At 39.3% G+C, this 21,176-nt stretch overlaps 2 protein-coding genes across 3 annotated transcripts in view; one reads left to right on the top strand and one right to left on the bottom strand.

Annotated features, from left to right (window-relative positions):
* LOC124804757 (putative oxidoreductase GLYR1 homolog) overlaps positions 1 to 21,176 on the bottom strand; it is a 280,342-nt gene that overhangs the window by 214,628 nt on the left and 44,538 nt on the right. Inside the window, exons 5-7 of the mRNA XM_047265065.1 lie at positions 18,560 to 18,655; positions 12,721 to 12,927; positions 6,508 to 6,681 (exon numbers count right to left, since the gene is read on the bottom strand). Of these exons, the coding sequence (XP_047121021.1) occupies positions 6,508 to 6,681; positions 12,721 to 12,927; positions 18,560 to 18,655 (477 nt within the window). The remainder of the gene's footprint in view (positions 1 to 6,507; positions 6,682 to 12,720; positions 12,928 to 18,559; positions 18,656 to 21,176) is intronic.
* On the top strand, positions 1,111 to 21,133 carry LOC124804756. 2 transcript variants are annotated; one of them, XR_007017371.1, is made up of 6 exons: positions 1,111 to 1,279; positions 1,452 to 3,330; positions 3,428 to 3,569; positions 3,762 to 3,902; positions 3,994 to 4,861; positions 21,066 to 21,133. XR_007017371.1 is itself a non-coding variant. In XM_047265064.1 (5 exons), the coding sequence occupies exons 2-5, from the start codon at positions 1,502 to 1,504 to the stop codon at positions 4,759 to 4,761; spliced, it is 2,880 nt and encodes a 959-aa protein (XP_047121020.1). In that variant the 5' UTR covers positions 1,111 to 1,279; positions 1,452 to 1,501; the 3' UTR covers positions 4,762 to 5,713. The 2 variants fall into 2 exon arrangements, 1 of the variants encoding a protein (XP_047121020.1); XM_047265064.1 differs by lacking the exon at positions 21,066 to 21,133 and having other exon boundaries at positions 3,994 to 5,713.

The following is a 21,176-nucleotide window of genomic DNA, read 5'->3' as shown; positions in this document are numbered from 1 at the left end:
GCAGCTTTTTATTTATTTATTTATTTATTTTTTTACACACACAACTTCGTTATAGATAACTGGTACGTCTGCGAAAAATCTGATGTAACGATTAATATTGCTCGCTGGGTCGTTACATTAATATACAACATGATCAGCAATGGTCCCAACATACTACCCCGGGGCACACATATGTTGCTTCTACATCTGTCGATAACTCACCATTCAAGGTAACAAGCTGCGGCCACCCTAGCAAATAAGCGATAAGATCGCACGTTTGATAATAAGCGTAAATGCTTTACGGGAGTCGAGAAATACTGCATGCCACGTGAAAAAAGTAATGAACTTGCAAATTTAACGCATTGGCTACCCAGGAGTGGCGTTGTGTGACCACTTCCGCTTAAACTCTTTGTGACAGAACTTTTAAAACAAAGTAGAGAGGTCTTGTGGCAGTTCACTCAACAAAATCGCCAAGTTAATCTAAATGTTGCCTGTCAGACTATAACAATTAATAAATATTTCTTGTTTTGAGCACGACGAATCAAGATATGGTTGCACTCTTCATAGCGGCACCTAGAATGAAGAGGTAGACAAAATCGTACGCAGTAACGTTGCAAACTAATATCGTACACGTGTATAACGTTAACATTTCAGCAGAAGGGTTAATACCTACGCTTGTGCAGACCACTGAATTACTAGTGTAAACCTAAAATAATTAGAAGTTTGTTAACAACACAGCATCGTAAAATTGTCTACTTGTGCCTGACGCGTGAGTAGGCGCAGGTGGGCCCCTGATGGGTGAAGTATTGGTTATAAAGAGCGACATTAACAGATCGAGAATACTTCATGCAAGGGCGTCGTCGCACAACAAACTTCGTTCAACATTATTAATACTGTTGTTTGCCTGTTGCTCCCTAAGCTCAAAACCACAAAGAAAAGAATTACAAAGCATCTAAATCGGTTCCGTTAGATACAGGGTGCAGACAACGAGCTTAGGGGTACCGTACAACGGTTGAGAGAGAGAGAGAGAGAGAGAGAGAGAGAGAGAGAGACGCGTGTATGGAAGGGGAGGCGAGTTCCGCGCATGCGCAGACACGGCAGCGCGGTGTGCGACCCGGCCGGCCTGCAGTTCCGTATCCGTTCCCGTCGTGGCAAGTGTAGCGTACGCCATGCCGTGAATAGCTCCGCAACTCTCGCGCCAACGCCGATTAGCAGCAAAGCAGCCTCCCGCACCACGTTACTCCTACACGTCCGTTATATTATGGGAAAGTGTCGCGGGTTACTTCACCGATGGTGAAAGGTGAGTATAATCTGGAACGGACAGACGGCCATTTTAACTACAGCTGCCAAAACTCCGACGTCCCGTCACTTCATATGTGGAAGCGTCAATGCAGTTCGATACACAGCTGTCGAGTAGTGTGGACTGGTGCCGCCCGAGTGTGTGACGGCAGTCCGCTTGTGGCGTGTTGCAGGTAGCCCCGACAACTGAGCTCGGCCGCAGCAAAATGCACAGCTGTGAAAGATGAGAGCTTGCGACGCGAGCAGAAATGCCGGCACTTCTGCTCCGTGCGCGGCGCTCGTGGTGGCCGCGGCCCTGCTCGCGGCGGCCGCCCTGTGCCACGGCGCCTCCACCACGCTGCACCCGCGCCACCATTCCCGGCACTCCAGCGCCGCGTGCCCCACCGAGTGCCGCTGCTTCAGGGAGCACCACTCGTCACAGCTGCACTTCCACGTGGAATGCACCGACTGCCTGCCGCACGTGCAAGTCCCCGCCGGCGCCGTCCGCGTCTCCTTCACCGACGTACAGCCAGAGTGCCTCTCCAATTACACCTTCTACGATTCCCCTTCGCTCGATTATCTGTCCTGGCAGTTTAGTAGGCTGAAATCCGCCAACGAAACCTTATTCCACAAACTGACGCTTTTAGAGAACGTCGATCTCAGTCACAATGAGCTCGAATCCCTCTCATCTCTCACCTTTCACTCTCTCCTCTCACTCAGAGTGCTCAATTTATCTTACAATCAATTGCACGACCTCCCAGAAAATGTATTTGACGGTCTGGATAAATTAGAACTGCTGTCTCTTAGTTATAATGAATTTCACGTGATACCTTTCCAAATATTTGCCCCCTTGAAGCAATTGTCATTTCTGGATTTATCATTTAACATGCTCACTACGATACACGACGATTTTTTCTTGCCCAACAGCAAACTGCGTACAGTAAATCTACAGTGTAATGCCATAAGTAGAATTGCTATCAATGCCTTTAATGGTCTACACGAACTAAAATTGCTCTCTCTCTTCAACAATTCACTAGCGGAAATTCCCAGCCGTCTTTTCCGGGAACTGAGCACTTTACAGACTCTGAATCTAGCTCACAATTACATAAAAAATCTGACGAGTAATTCATTTTTTGGGCTCCATCAGCTGAAATTGCTCAATTTGAGTAGTAATCCAATACAGAGGATACCGACAGATCTGTTTCTCCCGTGTGGGCAACTGAACACCCTCATTCTGGAAGATACGAAAATTCACGAAGTAAAGGGTTCCGACTTAAGAGGTCTGTCTAATCTCAATTCTCTCGTATTAAAAAGAAATTCATATCTCGAACATATCGATAATTTTGTCCTTAACCACACTCCGAGGATACAGCATGTTGATCTCAGCAGTAACAACCTGACTCATTTGCCAATTTCATTGAGGAGCCTGAGTGATGTGAGAGAGATAAGACTGGCAAACAATCCGTGGGCTTGTGACTGCCAAATGCTCTGGTTTTTAGAATGGAGCCAGAATGTTGCTATCCCAAAGACTGAACTACACTGTGCGAACAATCCTCACAACGTAAAACAAAACAATATGATCCTAATTCTGAGGAGCTTGAACTGTAGGCCAACAACCTTTGTTAGTGCAACACCTCAGAAAATGTACCCACTGCGGTCTCATGCCATGCTCCACTGTTCATTTAGTGGCAGCCCTGCCCCTTCCATAACGTGGATGACACCGACAGCAGAAGTTTTTCACTGGAATCCTGATCCTGGTATCCGTGGTGTTTTTGATCATCATCCACCAGCACACTTTACAAACATGCAGCCTATAGATCACAGCAAGTCACGCATAAAAGTCCTCGAAAATGGCACCCTGTACATTAAATATATAAAACGCTCTGACTGCGGTGAATACATTTGTTTTGCCTCAAACCCTATATCCAATGCCACTGCTCGAGTAATGCTTAACATTGACCCAATTACAATTCAGCAAATAAAAGTGATAAGTCTTCTTGTAGGTATAGCAAGTGCTGCTGCTTTTCTTCTCCTAACTCTGGTGGTAAAACTGTTCATTTATTTAATACACAAGTAAGTAGAGCACAGTTATATTGCCTTCACTTTTACAATGTCATTATTATTACAGTAATTGCACAGTGAAAATATATTTATGCTCACTGTATTAAAGGACTGGCTGGCACCAGTACTGCTGCTGCTGTCGAAGAGACAGAATATCACCCCGAGCAAAGCAGATCTACCAAATGCTAGACAATATTGAGCAGTATAAGACACAGCAATTGGAAAAACTAAGAGAAAATTATACATTACAGGTATGAAACAAAGATCTGTGGAAACATCTGTATGTACTGCATTTGACTTTATATTCTGCAATGGACACTTTCTTAAACTGATTATTCTACTTGGAAGTATATTTCCAATTTTGTTAAATTATATTCCAAAACAGCCCAGAAGAACTGTAAAATTTAAAAATAACAAAAATTATCTTTTTTCCTTGATCACAGGTGCATAGAATTAGGGATAATTGTGCTCAGCAAGTAGAATGGATCCAAACAAGCTACCAGGGTCAAGTTAAGCACTTGAAGGATTTTAGAGATTATGGCACAAATCATTTAACATCCATCAGAGATCAATACTATGAGCAGGTAATGCATAAAAAAAATAAATACATAAAAAGAATTGTGCAAGAATTATATGATGGAATTCTTTTAAGTTACACTATTTCTCTCTTTGCAGATAAGGCGAGTTAGAGATTATTCAACTGGGCAGCTTAACTGGGTACGAGAAAATTATGTCTTCCAACGCAACAGGATTCGCAAGTTCAGTGCTCATCAGATACTTCGTTTCAGGGAATCTTACAAATTCCAGCAACAAACACTTGCCAAACTTCTAGAAAATCTACCAGGATTCTACTTTGAAAACTGCCGCTCTGGGTCCTGTGGTCGTACGGACTCTGCAGTTTTTGAACCTGAAGAGGAAAATGTTGAAGTCTACCTAAAAACAAAAGCACATACCAGCACTTCAATAAATGATTCAAATAACTCTGATGATACACAGAGTCATATATCACTCTATTACACACCAAGTGAATTATCAGAAAGTCCTAACTTTTCTCCAGTGAGTACTGCTAGTCAATTGGAGTCTAAATTTAACATCAGTATGGAGAGAGAGTTGCCTGAAGAAGAAACTGTGGAACCACAAACCTCTCCATACTTTTCTCCTGTCCTGTGCCAGTCTAAAGGAAAGAGAACAAGAAGTGTACCAGCAACCAAATTGTCAACAGAAGACTGTGCTGTGTTTCAGTGTGCTAAAGTGAACAGAAGTGGAAGTAGTAGTGATGTGAAAGTGCAGGAGGCAGGTACTCCTGAAGAAGTGGCAGTGCTACTACCCCAGCTCCATTTGAGTGCACATGGGTCATCAGAAGTGTTTGTCTCAAAATGTGATGATGATGTGGCGAGTGACCAGGGAAAGCAACCAACACCAAGTCATGAAACTGCGCTGTAGAGCTAAGGAAAGCTGGGTGTGGTATTTTACTTATTTAAATAACTGTGATATGTTCCATTCAAGAATGTGCTCAGTGCAGAGTGTGTGTGTGTGTGTGTGTGTGGGTGGGTGGGTGCGAGTGTCAGAGAGAGAGATTCTCCTATGCTGTGATTTCTCAACTTCCATGAACTGTAATAAGCATTCATGGCTGCCAGTGGTAGGTAGATGAAGCTTAAAATCTCTACTGTAGTCTTTTGTTTCAACAATTTCCAAAATGTTTTGCAAAGAATCTTTTGGAAATTTTAGGTTTTAGCGACAACTAAAATTTCTTTAGTCATTCTCTCATGCAATAAATAATTAAATCAAATGTAGGGTCACATTTTAATGAACAGTAATTGCTGCTTTCTCAAGTTTGTTACCTAGTGCATTGTCAACAAAATTGGCATTTTTAAACTGAAACATCACAAATACAGTAAAAATGATGGTATGTAATGGAACTTGTTTTAGCAATCTAATTGTACAATGGGGGATCTTGTCCTTTGTGGAATCTCAATAACTAAGTGTTTTCTTGTTTTAAGAAAAGCTTTTCAAGATGCACAGTCATGGTTAAAAATCCTGTAGGAGACACTGCCATACAATTATAAAACATACAAAAGACTGAGGGGTTGGGTATTGTTTAGACAGGAACTGAACTATCGGCAATGAAACTTATTCTCAGGGTAAGTTTCAGGATGTTTCACTTTACGGTTCATCTTGAAAAGCTGATTTTTTTCCCCCCCCTGTTGAAATACAAAAACATGGAAAAGAAATTCATTACCTACCACAAACTAGACAAAGGAAGTTCTTCAATACAATAATTAGCTAAAATGTTACTGAGATTAAAAAGCACCATTTTAGTAACAATGTTGAGAATGGATATTTATATTTTTGTGGTAATTCTGTAATGTTGAAAATAAACAGCTTTTGAAAACTATTGCTTGCTGTTCCCACTGATATCATTCTCAGCTCTGCCATTACCAGAGATTTTCCACTGTGTCACATGTAAAACTGCCCTGTTCAGTATGCTTTAAAAATTGCAAGTTTAAATTAAAATGAATTTCAATGTCTAGTTTTCAAAAATTTCAGAAGTGGTAGTTCTTGCTAATTATATTTTACATCGACAGGAGTCATTTTTATTTCCTGCATCTAAAAATTTTTAAACCACCTAATTTCTGAACATGTAGATTGGATACTGGACATTTGACATCTTGATCTATGGGCACCACCAACCTATTTCAGCAGGGTGCACCACTCCATTACAATATTCATAGCTCATAGAGATTGAGTGTTTTATTGGATAGATACAACAACACAGAATACTGTGACAATTCAAAAATCTTCTGAAAGTTTCCTATTTCATTAAAGTTCACATCATCTCATTGTTCAATGTCTTGAGGCAAGTGGTAAAGTGTCAAGAATGGGGTTTGATCCCATATTTGTATCTGTCAATTTTCACTTGTGGCAATGTGTGCTAATGTGGGGAAAAAAAGCTGCACCATGGTTTGGTGTCCACCTTGAACTTTAGCCCCCCTACAAACAGCTAGTAAGTCAGTTCAGTGGTCAGAGGAAGGTAATGGCATATTACCTCAAATAGGACCATATCAACTTCAGCAGTCTGGTGTTCAAACCAACCTTCAAGCTTTATCTTTTTAATGTCTTCAAGACATCTCATCAATCATAAACAACAAACATGTTCTATTTAACTATTAAAAATCATAGCTGTCTTACCTTTTCCGGCGTCCTGTTCCAGACAATCACTGAATGGCCTGAATTTAGTAAATTCTTCACAATTCCTGAGCCCATGATTCCCAGACCGAGAAAGCCAAATTTGAGATCAGATGGTAGAATATTCTTTTCTTTTAGAGTCTGTGTAACACTCTCTACATCCAAAATAGGAGTTTCCTACAACAAAACTGACAATTAGACAAACTTTGAATATAATTATTTCTTAAGGGAATGCATTAAATGTAAGTAATGTCCTGGGGTTCCAGATCAGACAGCATACAAAATAAAAGTGCAAATGCAAAAACAGCAGAAATAATAAGATGATAAATCAAACAACAATGCCACGAGCTTTTTGATGATGAGATACACACATTTTAAGCCACTAGCCAATTTATGAGAGAAATTTAGCAATACTTCTATGTGAAACCACAGGCTGCAATTATCAGTGAGAGGTAATTGCCATCTTCACCTCTTAAAATTTATCCATATCTTAGTACACTAAGTTTTGGTCTTACTTTGGTGTTTGTACTACGTTATGGAAAAAGCTTGTTGGGGGACAAAGCATTCTGTTATTTCACTTTGCTTCACATGAATTATACAGGCAAATTACGGAAGGAGCTACATTTTCAACAAGAAGTATGCAGGTGACAAAATAATAGCAAAGATAGAGACAGAATCGTAAAACACCTCAGTCACTGTGATGAAACATTCTAAGAAAGCTAAACATCCATGCACATTTCTGTCAAATGTATGCAGATTTACAGAAGATGGTCTGTTTAAGGGGATGTATGAGGTGCCTCATATCAAATTGCTTGCCATATGAATGTTATCGGAAATGGAGGAATGTTTCATACGGGTCGTCAGCTTTGACCAGTGACAAGGGAAACATGCAACAAATGCCATAAACAATGGCGACTATAACATGTTGTTGTTTGTGATTTATTCAAATGGATTAATGTACAGATCAGTCAGTCATCACAACCAGGTATTTTAGCATAACATTCATTGGCTTCGCCAACTAAACTGAATAGTCACCTTCCAACATAACACATACCTTGAGCTATGCTACAGATTGGTATGTCACAACAACCAGTTTTATTTGTTTGCCTTCATAGTCATTGGATTCACAAACTAACAACAAAACTATGAATATATGCACCAAAAGGTGACAGCAGCCATTAACGATACATCACTGGTGAAAGCTGCAAACATTCCTCTTAACCCAATGTTATCTATGGTAACACCCACCATCATTTATACTGCCAACAATCCTTTTCACACAGTGTTATATGCCTCTTACAAAAGTCATATACTGGCAACCATATTGTCACAGCACACCTCATTACTTACAAAGACAAAATTGGTACCTGGCCTGAACCATTCAACTACCAATGTCAGATCATTAGCATGATTTATAACAAGAATTTCAATGACTAAAAGGAAGTCACCATCATCAATTAAAAATTAAACACTCTTCTAGCCACACTTCTACACACAATTACATTTATGTGGTAAAGGATTTGCAGCTTTCAACAAGTCAATTGCTGTGTTAGCTTGCCGTTAATGAGTAACACCCTCCTACCTTCCACTACACTAAATTATTATCTTACTGATCCTCCACAATGTCCATACTGATCCTCCACAATGTCCATACCACTATAGGGTGATCCAAAATTCGTACACTCTGAAAGTACAGGGTGCTTTCTTCCTTGCTAGCACTACAAAAAAGTAATAAAATCTTGTCCCTTAAATATTTTCAGTAGGAAATGGATGTCAACGAAAGGAAATTTGGAAACAATGTAATCAATCACATGTATGACAAGCAGCTTCATCATTCAATACTCTGTAATTGCGCCATCCAGCTAATGCTGCCCAAAAATGCTGTAGTACACTGTTTCTTAAATAATGTGTATATACCTCAACTACAGTATTCTTCAATGTTGAGTATAATTATTGGCCATGTAAGTGAAACATGTTCATACTTAGTTTAAAGAAATTATCTGTTTTAAGACAGAAATACCCACAAAACATATTAATTTGGAGATTTTAAACAAATTTCTTATATTAAGTAAGAGTGGTTAATGTTTTTTTCTTCTTTTTCTTTTTTTAAAGGCTCACAATGGAATGGATAGCATGAAGCGGCAACATACATGTGTAAATGTGAAGAAAAACAACTGTAGTCTCGTTTCTGTGTTAGAAATAAATAATTGCTCACATTTTGTGTAAGACTTGCTGTAATTGCTGCATTAACAATTAAGAAGCCTGATAATGTATTACGCTGCCTAAAATTATAAATAAGAACCAAACTTGAGTACTGTATCTCAAAACACTACTCACTGTACTAAGTAGGCAGCACACCAACAGAATACTGATCGCAGATAAGTGTCATACAGGTGACTGATTAGTGTTGCCAAATTACCTTTCTTTGAAGAATACTTTCTTCTGAAAATCTGCCCAATTTTGTGAAATTTTGTTAGAGACTCTTTTCACTCTTAGTATGCAATTATCATGCTGTGGTGTCCGAGGGTGTAAAATTTGATTCACCCAATACATGGTCACGTACAATTTGTACAAAATTTCCGACCCTGCATTCAAAACATAAAGGTGGTAAGTGGGAAAGAGCAGAGTTATCAATAAATCCTATCATCATCAAAATTTCTAGAATCAAGTGACTTGAATAGGCCTGTAAAATTTTACCCAATAGTTATTTGCTTAAATGCATTTGACAACCACCAAATTTGGTTTACATAGCATCTCTGCATAACTGCTGCAAACTACATTTACTTGAAACTGTTTGCTGTAGTCAGGCCTTGGTCTCCCTCTACAATTTTTCCCCCCACACTAACTCCCATTACCAAACGGACTATTTCTTGATGGTCAGACTGTGTCATTTCAACATACTCCTTCTTTTGGTCAAGTTATACCACAAAGCCATGTCCATACGATGAATTTTTTGTGTTAAACTTCGCACATTAATTTCCAATAGTGCAACTACACACATGCATTTGTGCATGCGTAATTTCCTGGAAATGGAATCTGTGCATAAAGCACATTGCTACCTGTCTTCGGCGGCACACACTGCGCTTTTTAGCTGACGATGGGCAGCTGGGTTCTGTATGTGTTTGTTTGTGTACTGTGTTGAGGTTATGCTGTAAAGTGATTTATGTGCAATGATGTCTGTTGACTCAGCAGGAAGCACATTTAAGTTTATAGGTGATTACAGACAAAGAAAAAAATCATGTGTAAAACTGCTTCTGACAGTTATTTGAATAAAAATTTGAGATGTGTCACCATGAGTGTCACATATTAGATAAAAAGGCTCCCATCATATTTCTGTAAACAATAAGATACCATAAGTTTTGAAGTAGGAAAACTGAAAAGAATAACCCAAAAATTTATGAAAACTCTGGTGGACGAATATTTGTGCTGTGGTGACTTAAAGACACAATAACTGAGTAGCCTGACATCTGAACAACAGAAACTGAAAAACACAACCTCTGTTCTAGTAGATTCTGGCATTTATGAAATTCCCAAATTTGCCATGTCCAAGGATGCTAATCTACATGTCACATTTCATGATTAAATACAAATGATGCATTGACAGTAAATTAACCTTCACATATGACAAAGAACCTCCCTTAAGTATATATGTCAGTCTTAGGAACAATAACTTTTTATTTTTATGTATTTATTTATTTATTTGTGTTCCTTCGATCCAGTATGCAAGGGAACTGCATGGATATGGAACGAGTCATAATTATACATGAGAACAGTACTTATGGATGCTCATAGATAAAAATTTTAATATTGTATAGGAACAAAATATGCTAATAATTAAAAGCTTAGGGGCTTCCTAAAGTGAAAAGAGGTATAAAACAATCAAATAATAAATTACAATTATTCCACATTACAAGTTACAAATGTGATAGAACTGAAATGCTTTGTTTTGAAATGAGGAATAAATGACTCAAACGAATATATAAATCGCTATTTACTAGGTAACAAAATTTTATTGCCCGGCTTATCGCTGCAGTTTCCCAAGCAGAAAATCTAAAATCTCGCCATGACCTCCTCCTGAAACTTGCAGACAGAATGTTGTCTTCACTTTTTACTGTGTATAAACACTTCTTTACTTACAATCGCTTTTGTTTTCTTTTTCTGTCGCCTTTTCATCATAATAAATGGAACAGAAACTCCAAAGCGAATAATGGGATTCACACAGCAGACTGCTTGCGCGAAGAGGAACCCATGGACTGCAGAACGCCTATGCATACATGGAGTCTTTCCACGAATTATTCCTGTGTGTCTGCGATTGCGCACAATGAAAGAGGCATCATGTGGACATACCTTAAGATCTTCTCTTTTCAACTCGACACCTCTCCATCATTTAATCTTCAGCATTTGTATGTAATACCTCATTTCAAATATTTCTAGGTTCATCAGGCTGTACTGTTTATCGTCCATGGTTCACTTTCATCTAAGGATTCACTCCAGACAAATACTTTCAGAAAAGGCTTCCTACCACAAATTTATATAGGTGTATTTTACACATAAACATTTCTTGCTATTGCAAATCCACACTTAATACCATTTTCACTTCAATGGTTTTTGTTCCTCTTATTACGTGTAATGGAAACACTGAACATTTTCTTCATGCCACTCCTGTGGCAATAATTTGAAACTGGGATTTTAGTTTGCACAGTTATAATGTTCCTGCGTGTAGTAGTTGTGTTGGGATGATAGCACAAGTATTGAAAAGTCAGTGCACCACATCAAACCCATAAAAAGACTGGCAACTTAAGAAACTCCTATATATTATCTGAAGGCCAGAATCATGTGGTTTGATGAAATAGCAGGGACTGAAATTTCATGAGTACTTAAGACAGAACTGATCTCAACCCAGTCGGAATAACACAGTGATGTTAACATTCAACATCATAATGAAATTTTCACTCTGCAATGGGGTGTGCACTGATATGAAACATCCTGGCAGATTAAAACTGTGCGCCAAACTTTTGCAGCAAGTGCTCTAATGACTGAACTACCCACGTGCGACTCACGATCATACGCTCTGTTGCAAAGCAAAACTTTCATTCTGAGAACATCCCCTACGCTTTGGCTCAGCCATGTCTCCACAATATTCTTTCTTCCATGAGTTTTAGTCCTGTAAGTTTTGTAGGAGAACTTCTGAAGTTTGGAAGATAGGAGAGGTTCTGGCAGAAGTAAAGCAGTGAGGACAGATCATGTGTTGTGCTTGGTTAGCTCGGTTGGTGGAGCACTTGCCTGGGAAAGGAAGAGATCCTGAGTGGGTACAGGTCTATTAAGTGAATCTTTGTGAAAGACATCTAAATGTCAGCAGAGTGTTTAGAATCATACCTGATTGACTTTTCTAAGTCTGAGTTTGGCACATAGTTTTAATCTGCAAAGAAGTTTCATACTCAACACACCAATACTATACAACAATTCAACATATTGCAGAGGAAAAGGAAGAAATTTACTGGAGCATTATACCACAATTTAACAGATGTTTTTCTCTAAATGTGTTTTTGTTGTCAGATGGTAGCTGCAGTTGAGGTCATCAGTCCAAAGATTGGTCTGATGCAGCTCATCACACAGATCCATCTTGTACTTCCATATCTGTATGACCCTGCACAAATTTGAACTTGCTTACTGTATTCAAACCTAGGTCTCCCTCTATAGTGTTTACCCCCATACTTCTTCCATCATCAAATTAACTATTCGGAGATGCTTCAGGTAGCTCCTGTCACTCTATTCCTTCTTTTAATCAACAAGTGCCATAATGCTCATTTCTCACATCTGATCCCTTACCTCTTCATCAGTTATGTGATCTACTCATTTAATCTTCTGTAGCCTAATGGAAAAAGGTGGTACATATACAATCAAGCTTAAAAATTTAATGTGGGTACAAGGCTATTAAGTGCATCTTTGTGAAAGACATCTAAATGTCAACAGAATATTCAGAGTCATCCCTGGCTGACTTTTCTAATATTCAGTTATACACTGTGTATGATACATTATTTATTTCCTCAGTATAGTCTCACAACCTACAGACATTACCACCACCACCACCACCACAACTGCGGTGAAAGCAAATCTATTCTGTAGCTCTTAAATGTGTTCTACAATTGTGTTGCTGCACCTAGTTTAACCTAACTGAATTTTTATATCTACAAAATTGAAGAATGTTATACTCACAGGGCGTATAATATTTGACGGGCGTTCCAATAAATTTGATGCAGCTCCTTTCCTTGGACTTGGGCTGTGATTAACAAGATTTGGTGAAATGTTATGTTTTATCCTAACACTATCGTCTTCCAAAGATTGACTTCGAGCCTTTTTCGGTGTTGGAGTATCCTTCATTTTATCTGAAGGCCCTCTTTTAATGTTTTTAACAGGTGTCTCCTGTAACACAAGACAATTACCACTATCAGTTAAATGTCTACCATTATATTAAGATGGGAAGATGGCACTACCTTAGCATTTACTGTATCAATAATATATTTGTTCTACAAAAAACAGATTAAAACTGAATGATTATATATAATAATTCAGACCTTCACAAACTTTCCAAAGAACTATTTTTTTCCGATTCTGCACAAAATGGTCACAGTAGAGCTCAAATTATACGCCATGTTCCAATAATTAATGGAACTAACTCCATTCTGTTGATTGTTTTCGTTGTTATATTAGCCCATGTGGCCATCATTCCTTCTTATGTAATCCTCTTTACAGTCTTTGTTGTTGTCTGTCTTGTTTAAACTGTCATCTGTTTTCTACCTTATGTCCTAATCCACTCATATACTTTCTGTATAATCTCCTTTTATGTGTGTGTTCTACCGCCACTTGGTGAGTATTTTTTTTTTTTATCTATCAAATTACAACTCCATTCTGTTCCTTGTAATTTACATATTTCATTTGTGCAATGTCACAAAAGCATTTCATCGGCCTACAACACACGTTTAACTTTAAGTGTCAAGTTCCAACTGCCAAGCCTCTAAAGCATTTAGGCATTTGGGGAAAGAAAGAGGAACGTAAATCAAGAAATGATGCCCCTGACAATGTTATCGGCTAGGAATTACTATTCATTAATAGGGGAGTCCTCTTGCATTTCTTTATTATGAAAGAAACAGTCAAAATAAGACATACATCAACCTGATAATCCCCTGGTGTCTCTGATGTGTACTGTGTTGTATTCTCCCAGCAATAAGGAAACAGGAAGGATGGGACTAATTAACTGGTATAAAGGGGAAATTATGATTCTGCATAGTTGTAGTACGAGGGCAGTTCAATAAGTAATGCAACACAATTTTTTCCTCGGCCAATTTTGGTTGAAAAAACCGGAAATTTCTTGTGGAATATTTTCAAACATTCCCGCTTCGTCTCGTATAGTTTCATTGACTTCCGACAGGTGGCAGCACTGTACGGAGCTGTTAAAATGGCGTCTGTAACGGATGTGCGTTGCAAACAACGGGCAGTGATCGAGTTTCTTTTGGCGGAAAACCAGGGCATCTCAGATATTCATAGGCGCTTGCAGAATGTCTACGGTGATCTGGCAGTGGACAAAAGCACAGTGAGTCATTGGGCAAAGCGTGTGTCAAGCAAGACTGTCTGATCTCCCGTGTGCGGGCCGGCCGTGCACAGCTGTGACTCCTGCAATGGCAGAGCGTGCGAACACACTCGTTCGAGATGATCGACGGATCACCATCAAACAACTCAGTGCTCAACTTGACATCTCTGTTGGTAGTGCTGTCACAATTGTTCACAAGTTGGGATATTCAAAGGTTTGTTCCCGCTGGGTCCCTCGTTGTCTAACCGAACACCATAAAGAGCAAAGGAGAACCATCTGTGCGGAATTGCTTGCTCGTCATGTGGCTGAGGGTGGCAATTTCTTGTCAAAGATTGTTACAGGCGATGAAACATGGGTTCATCACTTCGAACCTCAAACAAAACGGCAATCAATTGAGTGGCGCCACACCCACTCCCCTACCAAGAAAAAGTTTAAAGCCATACCCTCAGCCGGTAAAGTCATGGTTACAGTCTTCTGGGACGCTGAAGGGGTTATTCTGTTTGATGTCCTTCCCCATGGTCAAATGATCAACTCTGAAGTGTATTGTGCTACTCTTCAGAAATTGAAGAAACGACTTCAGCGTGTTCGTAGGTACAAAAATCTGAACGAACTTCTCCTTCTTCGTGACAACGCAAGACCTCACACAAGTCTTCGCACCCGAGAGGAGCTCACAAAACTTCAGTGGACTGTTCTTCCTCATGCACCCTACAGCCCCGATCTCGCACCGTCGGATTTCCATATGTTTGGCCCAATGAAGGACGCAATCCGTGGGAGGCACTACGCGGATGATGAAGAAGTTATTGATGCAGTACGACGTTGGCTCCGACATCGACCAGTGGAATGGTACTGTGCAGGCATACAGGCCCTCATTTCAAGGTGGCGTAAGGCCGTAGCATTGAATGGAGGTTACGTTGAAAAATAGTGTTGTGTAGCTAAAAGATTGGGGAATAACCTGGTGTATTTCAATGCTGAATAAAACAACCCCTGTTTCAGAAAAAAAATGTGTTGCATTACTTATTGAACTGCCCTCGTAGTAAACTCTAAATGATGTAGGAAATATTAACAACATGCTTTCATTTCATGACAGGATTACCATATCCAAATCATAATTCAGGTGACTAAAATGTTGCTTCTGAGTCCTACATTGTCATACACACAATTGATTTCGAACACAAAAATCAAACTGCCATGTATACAATAACGGCTTGTAGTGTAAAAAACTGTGCTAACATGGCTTAAGAATATCCTAGAAGGCACATTATTTATATAGCTCTGCATACTTCTTCAGATCATATAAAGTCTCCAGATACACATTTTCCTTCATTGATGCACATAGTAGTGAACTTGTTGACTGTTTAAGTGTAATACATTCAATACTTGCATCTACTAATATTTTGACATGCCAAAACGCATGTTTGACAAAAGGGGTAGATGGAGAATGGAAAGGCTAAGCCGCAGAGGGGAAGAGGAAGAGACAAGCGGCACAGGAAGGGATGTACGTGGCATACAGGCAAAAGGAAAGAAAGACAAAGAGAATGCCAGCAGGTTTGTAGAACAGAGTTTGATACGGGGAAGTGGTAGAGTCAAGAGAGTGATGGCATGCAGAGTAAAAGGGAGGTTGAGAGACAGCAAGCAATCAGAGAGAAACGGAGGGAGAGGCAGCCAGCATATTCAGAGTAAATGATTGAGACATGGAAAGCACATAATATGAGGGAGGAATGGAGACCTCAAATAGGCCTAGTGACAGAGTGGAAAGGAAGAAGGTAGCGAGCAGACAGGAGTGGGAATGAGGGAGATGTTCAGGTGGAAAATCAAAGGTGCCACTGCCAAAGGTACATCATACGTACAATGCCTAGAGCACCTTAACTCTATATAATTGGGAATTTATTGTGACAACTTCAAACCAGCAAATGGAAGCTCTTTATTCATGTTGTTGTTGTTGTTGTTGTTCCCAGTCAGTCTATCTTGTGCAATTGTTTTCATATCAACATTACTGCATCCTTTTGAACCTGCTTATAAACTAATATTCTCTGGTTCTTTACTGTCGCAGCAGTCTTTTTTTTACTATTTTCTGACAGTGCTGCTTGCTCACTACAGCCTACCATTATGCCTACATCTACATCAATACTTTGTAAACCAATGAAGTGCATGGCTGAGTGCACGTTTCATTGTACCAGTTACTGGGATTTTTTCCCATTCCTTCACACATGGAGCACAGGTGGAATGACTGAGTGCCTCTGTGTGTGCTGTAATTTATCTAATCTTGTCCTCGCAAAGAGAAACTTTAAACTTTCAGTGCAGGGCAGGAGCATGTAAGGGAACTATGGCTCAAGTTTAAAAGAATAGTTGAGCATGCACTGGATAGATATGTACCAAGTATAACAGTTCATAATGGGAGGGATCCTTCACGATATACAGTCACTATAAAGAAACACTACAGATGCTGAATGAAACCTGTTTGGCTGTCAACAGAGCAGTGCAAGAAGCCTTCAATGACTACTGTAGCAAAACACTGTCAAATGATCTTTCACAAAACCCAAAGAAACCCTGGTCGCATGTAAAGGCTGTTAGTAGCACCAAAGGTAGCGTCCAGTCCCTAGCGAATGAGACAGGAACTGAAATTAATGGTAGCAGAGCAAAACCTGAAATGCTTAACTCTGTTTTCAAATGTTCCTTTACAGATCACCCTTGAAAAGAGAGCCACCTAAATACCTGGAAGACAGCAGCAATGCCACAATCGCTTTTTTCTTCGGACAGCAGTAAGCAGACAGAATTAAACATGGATCAATTTAATTCAAAATAAATACCCAAAATTAATTATTTAAAAAAAAAATGTTATTTTATGATGCTTTGTTAGTGCATACCTTCACTGCATGGCTGGTGAATCAAAGGCCCAGGAAAAAGTATTTCAGTCATCATGTCAACCATTATCATATTATTTACAGAAGAACACTTTAATGCCTCATAGACAACAGATTCACTTTATTTTTCTATCCATATGGCGGGGTACGAGTTTCTTTTGTAAATAAACAGTGTACTATGGACATATACCATTCACTTTCAAAGTAAATCTCTTTGGAAGATTGTCTGCTAATTTCATCTTATTCTGGTTTATAAGATTATAAAAGTCAAGAATCGCTAATTGTTAACTCATTCTTGAAGTCATCAAGAAAGAGTTTGTTGCTATTCCAAACAACATATTCTGTGGTTTGTTTTCTGTTTCATTAAAGTGACTGGTCCAAGATATAGTCTCACAAAAGTGGGAAGGAGTAAGCCTTAAGGTCATCAGGAGATGAAAGTACACACATTGTATGTTACAAAGTGTGTCAATTAATATTGTGACATCTGGCACCAATGGCAGTGACTTCAAATAAACTGTGTGAAGCAATCTGTTTGAGAGGTACATTTGTACAAGGAAGCACAGATCCGGCAAGATACTGTGCATCTGCTTCTGTGAGAATTTTAATTGTTATGATATGTTTTACCTCACTGTAATGGTCAGCGGGTCAGGAAAAATAATGTCTAAAACAGTTAGCATGTACGTACTTCTTATCACAGATCTGTCTATAGTGTTACTGAGACGAGTCGTGCATTCATTCTAATTGTAACATCAAATTTGTGTTATCAAGATTTAATATTCAATTTCTGCCAAAATGGTTAATATTTTCTTAATGTCGTTAGACAATCCACTACAGTGACACAACAGTATTTTATTTCAAAGAATAACTTCAAGACTTTTGACATAAACATTAATTTATAATGATATCCAAATGAAAACCAGTCTTGTGGTTTACCGTATCAGCTGCCAATCACTTATGTATTCATAATCCAGATGTGACTTGCATCTCCCAATACTTTTGCACATGTAAAAGTTCCAAACTATTATAAGGTTGGAAGTCCATACTAAATCAAAGATAGCTGAAGTGCGACTGGTTTCAAATAATAATGAAGGCAAGGATATATTGCATTCAATGACACCATTCAGGGCAGGAGAATATTATTCCCTATCACACATACATTTGTTCTTCCTTCTACTGTATCAAGATTTTCTATAATTCTGAATTTGTTGTGTTCCTACAAAGAACTCTGAAACCTCATGTTTCATGTATTATGTTTTAGTTTCCATTCCAAATGGGCTCTTAAAAATTTTCAAAGTTTTAACTGCTTCATACTGCCTTTGTCTTAAATTTAATATTTCTTATACTAAGAATACATCACTGATTCTCAGTAACATTTACTGGTAATTTTAATATGCGATACTGTGTTACAAGCCATTAATTGTGCCCTGAGCTTTCTTCAAATATAGAAACTGTCACAACATAATTTTAAAACCTGGAATTAAGTTGCTATAGGTAGCAAATCAATATAAAAATTCAAACAGTTGTCATACTTATACTGACTACAGAAATGGTTGAGAAATTAACAGAAAGGGGGAGTGGAGGGGGGAGAGAAGAGAAACATACACACCTTTTTTAATGCCTTCGATTTTGCATCCTTCTTGGCTGCTACAGATTCCCTTAACCTATTGAACTCCGCATCTGGGTCCATAAGGTCATTGTATTTCTGTGAAAAAGTATGACAAATAAAACCATAAATAATAGGCAAGGGACCACTAGTATTTTTAAAACACAGATTCTACAATAAAGCAATACTGTCCGAACACACAAGATTAACAGTGCACACACAAATGAATTTTGCAGTTCACAATATACTTCATGGTTATAAAGTCATTAATTTTTTTAATCTCAACCTTGTAAAACAACAAACACTCAACACAATTTTTATAACATATTACATTTTAAAATTTTTTATAACATATTACATTTTAAACTAATGTCCGATAGTTATATTCACATGGGATAAGATTAACATCTATAATGATGTTGGGCCCATTCTTGGTTCTGTTATTCATTTATGGACTGTTTACATAGGCTGATAACCTCTCTGTTCTAAAATGTCTATCATGTTTATTTCTATTCAATAAATCAGTAGATCCAAACTGACTCATTAACTGTGGAAAAAAACATTAGTTTATCACGCACATCAACTTTTCTTAAAAATTTTACTTTATGTTTTGTCATTGTTAACAGCAGTTAGCTTTGAACTATTTTTTGAGAAATTTCTTTGCCAGGCCGATGCCTGTAAGGTAATTACTAGTCAGTGGTGGCTGTCTTTGCCCAATCTGAAGCCAAATGTATGGTTTGAAGACACCGTAGCTGTTACCTTAAAATAGTCTGTAAATGTATGTGCAAATGGTACAGCTTTTATAAATATTAATTAAATATCCATTGAGGTGAACCACTTGTAATCTTTATTTCAAAGAAGAACCTCAAGATTATTGACATCAGTACTGATTTCCAATAACTTTCCAAATAAAATCCAAAACACACACACACACACACACACAAAACCACTGAGCTGGACAGTGAACAGCAACCTGATGAGAGCAGCACTCTGGCGTGAATGGTGGGGTAAGGACACATGGGTGAGGGGCGAGATAGCAGACAGAGGAGAGAGAGAGAGAGAGAGAGAGAGAGAGAGAGAGAGAGAGAGAGAGAGAGAGAAGGGGGGGGGGGGTGCTTAGCAAGTGTGCTGGCAGAATAAAAGACTTCATGTGGGAGTGGGAGCAGGGAAGGGAATAGTTAGGAGAAGGACAGGGACTAACAAAGATTGAGACTGTGTGTGTGTGTGTGTGTGTGTGTGTGTGTGTGTGTGTGCGTGCGCGCAAGAATGTAGGACATATTGCAGGTAAAGTTCCCGTCTGGGTAAATCGGAAAAGCACCAAGCTGATTTTCACAGGAAGGACCAATATAGCACAGGCCGTGAAGCAGTCATTGAAGTGAATGAAGCACACTGTATTGGGCCGCATGAGCATCTGTGTGGTCCACCTGTTTCTCGGCCACAGTCTGTCAGTGGCAATTCATGTGGAGAGAGAGCTGTTAGTTGTCATGCTCACACAGAAAGTAGCACAGTGATTGCAGCTTAGTTTGCAGATCAAATGATAGTTTCACAGATAGCCCTGTCTTTGATGGGATAGGACAACACGCCTGTGACTAGAGGTGTGAGGATGTATGGGACAGGTCTTGCATCTAGGTCTATTGAGGTCTATTGCAGGGGTATGAGCCCCGAGGCAAAGGGTTGGGAGCAGAGATGGAGTAGGGATGGACAAGGATGCTACTTAGGTTCAGCAGGTGGCAGAATACCACTATGGGAGGGGTGTTAAGGATAGTGGGTAGGTTATTCCTCATTTCAGTTGAAGTGAAGGTATTTCTGGTGGTTGGTATGTTTGATATGCGTGAAAGTATTGATTAGCCATCCTTGAGGTGAATGTAGACATTGAGGAAGGTGCCTTGTTGGGTTGAGGAGGACCAGGTGAAGCAAATTGGGGAGAGGATGTTGAGGTTCTTGCAGAATGTGGATAGGGTTTCCTCACCCACGGTCCAGATCACAAAGAACCATCAGTGAATCTGAACCAAGTGAGGGGTTAAGTATTCTTGTTGGTTAGGAAGGATTCCTCTAGAAGGCCAATAAATAGGTTGGCACTGGATGGTGCAATGCAGATTTCCACTGCTTTACCACAGATCTGTTTGTAGGTGATGCCTTCAAAAGGAGAAGTAACTGTGGATTATGGTACAGTCAGTCATGGTGGCCATGAAGGAGGTTGCAGGAATGGAGTCAGTTGGGGATTGGAAAAGGTAGTGTTCAGTAGTGGCAATTCCATGGTCATTGGGAATGTTAGTGTAGAGAGACGTGGCATGAAAAGCGTTGAGCAGGGTGCTGTGTGGTACAGGAATAGGAATTGGGGTAAATTGCTGGAGCAAGCGGTTGTTGTCTTTTATATAGAAGGGCAGGTTACAGGTAACAGGCTGCAGGTGTTGGCCCACGAGAGACAACATTTTCTCACTGGAGGGACAGTAACTGCTCACAAAGGAGTGCCTTGGGTGACTGGGTAGGAATGTGGGCAGTGGTAGAGGTGTGTGTGTGTGTGTGTGTGTGTGTGTGTGTGTGTGTGTGTGTGAGAGAGAGAGAGAGAGAGAGAGAGAGAGAGAGAGAGAGAGAGGAAATTCTGCAATGTTAACAAAGG

Source organism: Schistocerca piceifrons, chromosome 7 (genome assembly GCF_021461385.2).
Source record: "Schistocerca piceifrons isolate TAMUIC-IGC-003096 chromosome 7, iqSchPice1.1, whole genome shotgun sequence".
Lineage (NCBI taxonomy): Eukaryota > Metazoa > Arthropoda > Insecta > Orthoptera > Acrididae > Schistocerca > Schistocerca piceifrons.
This window is presented reverse-complemented; position numbering and strand designations above follow the sequence as displayed.